General features: G+C 39.5%; 1 protein-coding gene across 1 annotated transcript in view; it reads left to right on the plus strand.

Moving 5' to 3' along the window:
* Nucleotides 1–11303, plus strand: part of CSMD3 (CUB and Sushi multiple domains 3) — a 727509-nt gene that overhangs the window by 676232 nt on the left and 39974 nt on the right. The window contains exon 59 of the mRNA XM_075743489.1: nucleotides 6016–6195. Coding sequence (XP_075599604.1) covers nucleotides 6016–6195 — 180 coding nt within the window. The remainder of the gene's footprint in view (nucleotides 1–6015; nucleotides 6196–11303) is intronic.

The raw sequence follows: 11303 nt of genomic DNA on the forward strand, positions 1-11303 counted from the left end.
GTAAGACACATCTCTAATGAATAGTCTTTGTGTTTCCTCTGAAAGCCATTCAAGTAAAACATAGAAGTTGGATGCAAATAAATTAAGTTTTCATCTTTTTCTTGCAATACTTCGTACATAATTTTGTACATGAAATACTTTAAAAAAATATAGTGATATGAGAAGATGAAGAATATGGGTTTTTTTAAAGACAGACACAGTATAGTAAAATTTATAGACTGCTGTTACTTTAATTCTACCTACTTTAATTCTTTTCTAGTATATATTTTTAATCATGTTTATATTTCATATGTCATATGCAGACATTATTCATTTAATTGCTTTTAGTCATCATGAAAACTTAGCAGTATAATATTCTGGTCTTCCAGAGGGCTGAAAATAAAAACCTTGAAATGAATACTTAAGAATTCTTTTTGTAGTGACTCTGAGGTCAAAACTCTTTTCCCGCTCTCAGATAACATCTTCTATTCGGTCTCTTCATTAACCTTATACTTACTTTGGTTACTCAGCTAAAAGAAGACATTTCAGCTTCTCTTATATTCATAATAAGAATTTTGCAACAGTTTATTTTCAAGCTCATCTGTTCCTGCCTTGTTACTACTCCTAGTATTTATTACTAGATGTACTAGTTAATTTTTAGTAACAATTATGAAAATTTTACATTTAGGTGACAGATAAAACTGCCTATGATTTTGAGGAAACATATCCTCATCAGAGGTATAGCAAACTGTTACTTAAATTTTGAACTAGTACCCTAGTTTTTGCAGTTAGCTACTTTACAGACTTACAGCAACCCAAATAGAGGCCAAAAGTAAGATGGTAAAGAAAACTTCTTGTGTTGTTTTTAAATCCATCTTTAATGGTAGGCATGTGAACAGCTGCTTTTGCAGTCAGCAAACCTGAGAGCCCAATGTTTTTGTTTATTTGTTATTTTCCAAGTGATAATGAGAACCAGATTAATTGTACCAAGGATAAAGGTGTTTTGTGACGGTAACTGCATCTATATTTTTTCCTATTTTAGAATTACATTTAGATGAAGCACATGCTAGAACAATCTTCTCAAAAAACACTACTCAGGTGGAAACTTGGGATTTTGGGTTAAAACCTAGAAAAATGTCTTAACAGAGAACATATCCACATAAGACAGAGAGGCATTGGGAAGAGTATATATAGTATAAAACAATATTCTTGATTTAATTAATATAGAAGTATTTTAACTTTGTTATTTATTGACATTCCTAATACACGGTTCTCTCTTTGTTACGATTACACATCTAAAAAGTACATCCTCTTGTATGTTTATTCCAGTCATAATGTTGTTTAGGGGGTTTTAGTTTGATGTGTAACCCCTGGAGTGGTCAGAATATGAAAAGAACAGTTGAATGAAAATCTTTCCAAGAAAGGTACTAACTCTGAGACTCATTTCTGCCTTTTTGATCATTGCTGACTATTATCTAATTCCTAAAAGGGGGAGGAAGCACTACTATGTGCTAAAACTTGTATCTAAGCTGATACAGGTACTAGCAGCAGCTCTAAAACACCCAGAAATGAAGAGGCATTTTACAGCATCACAGAATGGCTGAGGTCAACAATCACCTCTGGAGACTGTCTGTTCCAACCCCTCTGCTCATAGAAGGATCAGCTAGAGCAGATTGTTCAGCGCGGTGTCCAATCTGTGTCCCTTTCTACAGACCTTTAATTCTATAATTCCCCAGCACATCTAAATATTAAAAATACATTAAAATTCATCATACTTAACTTGCTGTGTGTTCTCTTACAACAAAATATCAATTTTAAGTCACTAACAGATAATTTACAAGAGTCAATATCAATAATATCAGTATTATCGATAATATCAGTAAATATCAATATTTAGCTGACAATATCAGCTAAATAGCTAGTTAACAGATCGTGAGTTAACAATCCCCTCTCTTTCTCCTGCCAGGTCTATAAAATCAGCCTGAAGATTATCTGTTGTAAGGAAAAAAATTTCTCGTAATGATTTAAAAGTGTATCCAAAGCAGTAGAACTGGCAGTGTCAACAGACTTTGTTGACAGGGCAGGTTTTATTTAATTTTTTTCCTAACTGTTCCTAGCATGTTATTGTGGTTTAACCCTGGTAGGCAGCTAAGCACCACACAGCCACTCAGCCACTCACTCCCCACCAGTGAGATGGGGGAGAGAATTGGAAAGGTAAAAGTGCAACAACTTGTGGGTTGAGTTAAAGACAATCATAATGTGAAGCAAAAGCCACGCACACAAGCAAAGCAAGGGATTCATTCGCCACTTCCCATGGGCAGGCAGGTGTTCAGCCATCTCCGGGAAAGCAGGGTTCCATCATGCGTAGTGGTTTCTTGGGAAGACAAACATCATTACTACGAATGTCCCTCCTTTCTGCATGGTTTATTACTGACCATGACATCATATGGTATGGAATACACCTTTGGTCAGTTGGGGTCACCTATCCCAGCTCTGTCCCCTCCCAACTTCTTGAGCAGCCCCAGCCTACTCGCTGGCAGGGCAGTGTGAGAAACAGAGGCGGCCTTGATGCTGTGCAAGTACTGTTCAGCAATAACTGAAACATCCCTGTGTTATCAATGCTGTTTTCATCACAAATCCACACCACCATACTAGCTACTATGAAGAAAATTAACTCTATCCCAGTACGCATACTCTCCATTTTTTACTATGGCAAGGTTTCCCAAAATTTGCTTATCACCTGTTCAAGTCATGGAACCTCATGGAACCATTGCAGGTTTCCAGAACAGCTTAGGCAAGCACCTGATCCAACTTTGTGTGGTGGGTGACACAAAGTAAACACCAACCCACAGCGGTTCTGGATGTTGGTGTCCATTTAAGAACCATGCAGTTTAGAGCTTTTACCTGCCTCATTATCTCACACTTCCTTCCTCCCCCTCAGGGTTACATTTGGGGAGGTCTCTGGTGTCCTGGGAAGGACAAGTTTAAAGTCCCGTTAGTTTATGCTGTGCCATTGGTCATACGAAACTCAGGTGTTATAAGTAAGGATCATCCCCTGACATTTGTCTCCACACATTGCCTTTTCTAGGATCTTCCCCAATTCCAGCATCTTTTCTCCAGACAGGATCTTCACGTTCTTTCTGGGACTCCACACCACTCTAAGCGGACACATAACACACATCAGCATCCTAACTGGTTGTTGTGTCTCATGTCTGTATTAATAGGAAGATTCAGGATATGCCATTTTTATTTAGTTCAGATGTTACAAAAATTTACAGCCAGCTCATACTTAATACAGCTACCAAGTAATGGGCAGTTTCTTGCATATCACTGAAAATGCTATTTTTTAGAGCTAGCACTGTAAGAAAAAAATAGCATAGATAAGCTTATGCCTCTGTAGGTGCTGGGAGGCCTGGACAGTGTAGCATCAAACAAGACTCTGACCCACATGCATGCTGTTTAGCATGCCATGCAGCCCCAAGATTCTCCCCTGTCAGTTGTTCGAGCTATTATAGGATTTTCTTTTGGTTTTTTTGAAACAACTCTATCATTTCTACAGTCAAACAGAAACAATGTTCTCACGAGAACTTCTTGCTGCACTGCTACATGAAAAGCAAGGACATGCAGCTCTTGCAATTGCTGCAGCTCCTCTGTTGCAATGAGCTGGCTGAGGCTGTGCCCTGGCCAAGGGGTCTGTGCCACACCACACAGGTCTGAAGGCCATGCTGGATGTGCAGCACAGTGCAGCACGGTCCTGGAGCTCCTCACGTTAACTGTATTGTGGGGCACCGACTCCTTGATGCACAATGGTCTTCTGGTCAGGATCAATACAACAGTTTAAGATGGGTTTTGCCTACCACAGTGACTTAAGCGGTGGTGGTCCAACTTTGGGTCATTGGATGGACTACTTGAGCAGGGGAGTTGGACAAGATAACCAGAGGTCTCTTCCAACCTCACCATTCTGTGATTCTCTGACTGTCCCAATCTGTGAATTTCAGAAGATGCCACTGAGCCTGCTAAGAAATTACTGCATGTTTCTTTTAGTTAAAGTTTTATTCCTATGTTTATGACAAAACACAGTATCTCAGTAAAATCTAGGTCACCTCCTTACATCTCCCTTTGCTTTCTTTGAAAGTCAAATGCTGCAGTATAAGACAAAAGAGCAAAAGGATCTTTTCCTTACCTCTGCTAACTCACCTCTATGAACAGTTCTACTGTTACAACACAGTAATATGAAGAATGACTCTTTTCCTTCAAGTCTTTTCTTTCATGCAACTCTTTTTCCTATAGTAGGATAAAGACTAGTAAGTACAGAAGGGAAAAAATACATCAAAGAAAATCAGGTTTGGGTTTTTTGGGTTTTTTTCCTTTTTCTTTTCTTTAAAATATGGCTTGAAAAAGTTAATGATAGGAAGGTAGGAATTTTGAGAAGGTAGAACAATCTAGAGATCTGCTAATGCCATGGTGGCTCTTGCTGTATAGCAGGTCAATGTTAAATTGTCAGTAGCAGGAAAGGGTAAAATCATTACAGTAACAGTAACAGTGGAAGAAGCATAGATTTTGTATTAATGACTAAAAGAAAGAAATGGAGGTTGTAAGTAAAGTGAACAAAAAAGCTGAGAACACAGTTTTAGTTGGATTTAAGTAAACAATGAAAATAGTGTTAAACAGTATAAAATAAATGGATGGTTTGTGGAGCTGTTTGATCATACGTGGTGTATGGTGTTTGCATGTTCTTAAATTCATAAGGCAATGATTTGACATATTCTTCGTACAGGAAAATCTAAAGAGGTGAAACAAGGTTTAGGGAAACAATAAAGGCATGAGAATTATGTTGTAATCCAGTCAAAACAATATTATAACTGGAAAAATATCAAGGATGATTTTAGTTTAATTTGCAACATTAAGGATAGTAAATGGAATATGTCAAAGAAAGAAAGATAGACATGTAGAGCATTTGAAGATACTTGTGTAACTAAGAGAAACATTACTGTCTTTTACAACTCTATTTTTTTTATTTTTTTTATTTTGAGGAGAAGGAATGACAAAGGAAAATAGGCTGATCTCCAGTTTTCTTTATCACTGCACTAGCTACCTTTAGACTAACCCAGATAACCTTGTGGTGTGTCAAGTTTACTATAAGATAAACTGTAAAACACATGCTGTATTTTGTATGAACTAGGTTTTTTCCTGGTGTTTATTTTTTTCCTGAAAACAATAGTTTTTTATCATTGCCACTAGGGTTCTCAGGATTTCTTACTCTGAAAACTGTTCCAGAAATTGAAAGATCCAATTGACCAGGTCTGAGAGAAACTAACCTATTTCAACATTATTCTCAGATTATAATGATATAATTCTTTATTAGCTCCTTATGAACATTTAATCTCATTAGGAGATTAAATTATCTCCTGACACTAAAAGTCAAAGAGGTTTTACAACCATTCCCACTCATTAAAGTGCTATATGACTAATTTTATGATAAGCCATGGCCCTTGTTTGGCCTGAACATTCCCATCTGTTTATGCACATAATAACCATGTGAGCATTTACAAAGTGGGAATGTTTTGCAGACATATATCTGAAATTTTCCAAGCTGTGTTTTCTTTTAGGATGTACCAGTGCAAAAGTAAACTAAACAATAGAAATCTGCTTCTTTAGCAATGAAGCTCTGAACTGATAGGAAAATTTGAGGGTATCAAAGTGTAGTAATGACATATGGATTATTTCTTGCACTTCTTTTCATTTTAAAATCTTGAGATTTTACTGATCAAAATTATACAGTCCATTACTTCTACTATTGGACAGATGTATTTATGTTCTCCAAATGTAGCTGTTATACAGGTCCACATGTTGTGTTTTGCAACTAATTCAGATGACATATATGTTTATCTTCTCTTGATGGAGATAAGATTTATGATAATTTCCCTTCTCCTTTTTTCCCCAATAAATTCCTAGTTTTGCTCTATGTTTTCCCCCTTGCATATAAATTAATCACATTCAGGTTGTAAAATCTGTTCCTCAAATATTTATTTACAGTTATCAGTTGTGGAGATCCAGGAGTCCCAGCGAATGGCATGAGATATGGTGATGATTATGTTGTTGGACAAAATGTTACTTACATGTGCCAACCTGGTTATACAATGGAATCAAATAGCTCCGTAATTCGCACTTGTACTAGCAATGGCACATGGAGTGGAGTAATCCCAACATGCAAAGGTACAACATTTATTTTGTCAACTATTTCTTCTATGACATTTACATCCACTGTTTATTGTAATGAGTCAGACAAATATTTCCACAGAAATCAAAACTTACTGCTAGTTTGAATACACTGAATTGATTTTTTTGGCTGCAGGAACAGTGACTTCATCCTTTGCTTCTTTTCCTTTTTATTTTTCATACCGGCGCAATATGTTGTATCTTGACAGAACATTTTATTACTTTGCTGCTAAACTGAATTAACCAATGTGAAATTATGGCTTAGATTTATTTGTTTGTTTGTTTGTTTGTTTGTTCGTTCGCTTGTTTGTTTAAGGTGAGCCTGTCATACCAAAAATGACATTATATATGTCCCTGTCTTTACAAAAGGACCACTCAAGCATGTGATACACATCTTTGGGAAAGGTCTGCATAAATACAACTGAACTTTGTCAAAGGCAAATTGTTCCATGTTACCCTATCCATAACACTAAGATTTTTCTTTGATTCCTCCTTCATTAGACATGCAGCTTTGAGCATCACTGTACTGTATCAGCACACTCAGCAGAAAGACTCAATCCTTCTGGCAAATTTCCTAATAAATATTTTTCTGTTTCATATCATTTTCTCTACTGTGAAAACTGAAAAGATTAATCTCAAGATCTTCCTTTTCTCTCTTTTATTAATTACATTCATGATTTTTTTCTGTTTTATTGGAATTTTTTAATGCTCCCTGTTGAAATTTAAACAGCAAAAAATATGAATGTTACTGAAAGGCTACCTTATCTGTGCCATCAAATCAATTTTCTCTGAGAAGCTCACTTGCTAAACCCTAAAACGTCTTCTCTCTGGAGTCATTTTTCTCTCTCTTCCTGATACCACAGCTGTAGAGAAGCAGTGTTACTGTTTTGGTGTTTTATTTCTGGGTTCACACTAAGTATGCCTGATCTCTATTTTTAGCCAACTTGGTTATGTTTGTACTTACTTTGTTCTCATCCATCTTCCTTCTGTGTTGTTTTCAGGAAGTACAGTTACATACATGCTCAGCAGTTCTCATTTTCCTCCTCTGAATTCATTCATCAAAACAGATCAAACAAATTTCAAATCTCCACCCCATTTGCAATTACTTTCCTTGCTGAATACAATTCTCCCAATATCTTACCAACTCCAGTTTAATTATATTTCACCTTTGATAATGTAAATTTTTAAAGTTACATTCCCAACACATTCTTAAAGGTTGTCATACTTCAAGATCCTCTTAACAATTAATTTTTTTTTCTATTTGCAATGTGCTCTTAGCCAGCCTTAACTTCAATTACAAAACTGATTTTCAGAATGGAAGAACAGCCATACTGGTCCTATTGACCAAGAGTCTGTCTGTCTCCAAGAGTGGCTGTAAGCGAACAGCTAGAAGATCCTAAGACAGAACAAGTATTTATGATATAGCATCGCAGCCTTAAATTCTTAACTGGGAGGAGGACATCTAACTCTCATTTGATTCCAACTGGACCATACAACAAAAGAGACTGTCAAGTTTGGCTTTGAGTTTTTGAGTCTTTCTGGTTTTAGGTCATATGTTTTTATGGCTTGTATAAATACTAAATAATAATTATATGCAGAATATGTCCTGTTCTCAGAATTTCGATCTACTCCATACAGGTTTGTGTGAGTGCACTAGGTAAGTTAATAAGCCCCATTTCTTTGACTGTGTAATTAGAAGTAATACATGATCTCATTGGCATCACAGAGACATGGTGGGATGGCTCCTATGACTGGAGTGTTGGAATGGAAGGATACAGGTTCTTTAGGAAGGACAGGCAGAAGAGATGAGGGTGTGTCATCCTCTATGTCAATGACTAGCTAGAGTGTATGAAGCTCTGCTTGGGGATGGATGAGGAGCCCACCAAAAATTTACGGGTCAGGATTAAAGAGTGGGCAGGGACAGGGGATATCATAGTGGGGGTCTGCTACAGGCAACCCAACCAAGCAGATGAGGCCCTCTGCAGAGAGATAGGAGCAACCTCACATTCACAAGCCCTGGTCCTCCTGGGGGACTTCAACCACCCTGATATGTTTTGGAAGGACAACACAGTAGGGCATAAGCAATCCAGGAAGTTCCTGGAATGTGTTGATGATAACTTTCTTCTCCAAGTAACAGAGGAGCAAACGAGGAGAGGTGCCATGTTGGACCTTGTTCTCACCAACAAGGAGAGTCTGGTGGGGAAAGTGTAACTCAAGGGCAACCTTGGCTGCGGAGACCATGAAATGGTGGAGTTCAAGAACCTTAAGGTGGTGAGGAGGGCACACACCAAGCTCACTACCCTGGACATCAGGAGACCAGACTTTAGCCTCTTCAGGGATCTGCTTGGTAGACTACCATGAAACAAAGCTCTGGAGAGAAGAGAGGCCCAAGAAAGCTGGTTAGTATTCAAGGATCACTTCCTACAACCTCAGGAGCAAAGAGGAAGTCAGGCAAAAATGTCAGGAAGCCTGCATGGATGAACAAGGAGCTCCTGGACAAACTCCAGCACAAAAAGGGAACCTACAGAGGGTGGAAGCACGGGCAGGTAGCCTGGGAGGAATACAGAGAAACTGTCTGAGCAGCCAGGGATCAGATTAGGAAAGCTAAAGCCCTGATGATAGAATTAAATCTGGCCAGGGATGTCAAGGGCAACAAGAAAAGTTTCCATAGGTATGTCAGTGATAAAAGGAAGAGCAGCGAAAATGTGGACCCTCTCCAGAAGGAAACAGGAGACCTGGTTACCCAGGATATGGAGAAGGCTGAGGTACTAAATGACATTTTTGCCTCAGTCTTTACCAGCAAGGGCTCTAGCCACATCACCTAAGTCGCAGAAGGCAAAGACTGGTAGAATGAAGAACCGCCCATGGTAGGAGAAAATCAGGTTCGAGACCATTGAAGGAACCTGAAGGTGCACAAGTCCATGGGACCTGATGAGATGCATCCACGGATCCTGAGGCAACTGGTGGATGAAGTGGCCAAGCCAGTCTCCATCATATTTGAGAAGCTGTGGCAGTCCAGTGAAGTTCCCACTGACCAAAAAAGAGGAAACATAACCCCCATTTTTAAAAAGAGAAAAAAGGAAGACCTGGGGAACAATAGACTGATCAGTCTTACCTCCATGCCCGGCAAGATTATGGAGCAGATCCTCCTGGAAACTATGCTCAGGCACATGGAAAATAAGGAGGTGAGTGGTGACAGCCAACATGGCTTCACTAAGGGCAAATAGTACCTGACAAACTTGGTGGCCTTCTATGATGGGGTGACAGCATTGGTGGACAATGGAAGGGCAACTGATGTCATCTACCTGGACTTGTGCAAGGCATTTGACACTGTCCCGCACGACATCTGTGTCTCTAAATTAGAGACATGGATTCGATGGATGGACCATTTGGTGGGTAAGGAGTTGGCTGGATGGTCACACTCAAAGAGCTGCAGTCAACGACTTGAAGTCCAAGTGGAGAACGGTGATGAGTGGCATTTCTCAGGGATCGGTACTGGGACCAGCATTGTTTAACATCTTTGTCAGAGACATGGACAGTGGGATCGAGTGCACCCTCAGCAAGTTTGCCAATGACACCAAGCTGTGTGGGGCAGTCGACACACTGGAGGGAAGGGATGACATCCAGAGGGACCTTGACAGACTTGATAGGTGGGCCTGTGGAACTTCATGAAGTTCAACAACGCGAAGTGCAAGGTACTGCACGTGGGTCGGCGCAATCCCAAGCACGACTATAGGCTGGGCGAGGAATGGATTGAAAGCAGCCCTGAGGAGAAGGACTTGGGGGTATTGATTGCTGAGAAGCTCAACATGAGCCGGCAGTGTGTGCTTGCAGCCCAGAAAGCCAACCGTGTCCTGGGCTGCATCAAAAGAGGTGTGACCAGCAGGTTGAGGGAGGTGATCCTGCCCCTCTACTCTGCTCTTGTGAGACCCCACCTGGAGTACTGTGTCCAGCTCTGGAGTCCCCAATACAACAAAGCCATGGAGCTGTTGGAGCAAGTCTAGAGGAGGGCCACAAAGATGATCAGAGGGCTGAAGCACCTCCCATAAGATCACAGGCTGAGAGAGTTGGGGTTGTTCAGCCTGCAGAAGAGAAGGCTCTGGGGAGGGCTTATAGCAGTCTTCCAGTACCTGAAGTGGGCCTACAAGAAAAATGTACAGGGACTTTTTACAAGGTGCATGTAGTGATAGGACAAGGGTTAATGGTTTTAAACTGAAGGAGGGTAGATTTAGATTAGGTATTAGGAAAAAAAAGTTCTCTGTGAGGGTGGTGAGGCACTGGAACAGGTTGCCTAGAGAAGCTGTGGATGCCCCATTTCTGGAAGTGTTCAAGGATAGGTGGGATGAGGCTTTGGGCAACCTGGTCTAGTGGAGGGTGTCCCTGACCATGGCAGAGTGATTGGAACTAGATGATCTTTAAGGTCCCTTCCAACCCAAACCATTCCATGATTCTGTCATTCTATCTAATATGCAGTAGTGTGTTTGAAATGTATCACAATTAGTTCTTACTGTGAGGAGGAAGTGCCAGGGTCCTCTGGTACCATTTAGTTAAAATAATTGGAAAATGAACTGGGCAGAAAATGGATGCGTAATTGTCACAGTGCTATTGAAATAGAAGATATAAATAATTCTCTGGCTTTGCCTAGTTGGAAGAGGATGCATGTTAATCTGCAACTAAATATTCAACTATGCAAAAATTGTCTTTTCTGCAGACTTGTATTTTTAATGTATTTTCAGCTCTTAAATTGAGAAATGTTGGTGTACATATTTGTGGTTATATCTCTGACCAAAATATTTAGAGAGGCGTTCTGCCTTATTGCTGGGAGTTGTTGATTTCTTCACCCCAAAATTTTTATCTTACACCTATTTTCATGCTGCTGCTTCTGTCTCCTTTCTAATTACTGACTAGTACTTCTTCCTTTATTATTCAGTTCAGAAGTTAAAACATACAGATCCTGTTTAAAGGACTAGTCATGATGTTCCTCGAGAATGCCAACAGACTTTTGCTGCTTGGAGTACTTATTTTGACTTACTTTTATTAGAGCATCATGAAAATGTGGCAAAAGCTATCGTGTCCTTTTTTGGGTTGATTGTTTGGTGTTTGTT

Source organism: Balearica regulorum, chromosome 2, assembly GCF_011004875.1.
Source record: "Balearica regulorum gibbericeps isolate bBalReg1 chromosome 2, bBalReg1.pri, whole genome shotgun sequence".
NCBI classification, from domain to species: Eukaryota; Metazoa; Chordata; class Aves; order Gruiformes; family Gruidae; genus Balearica; species Balearica regulorum.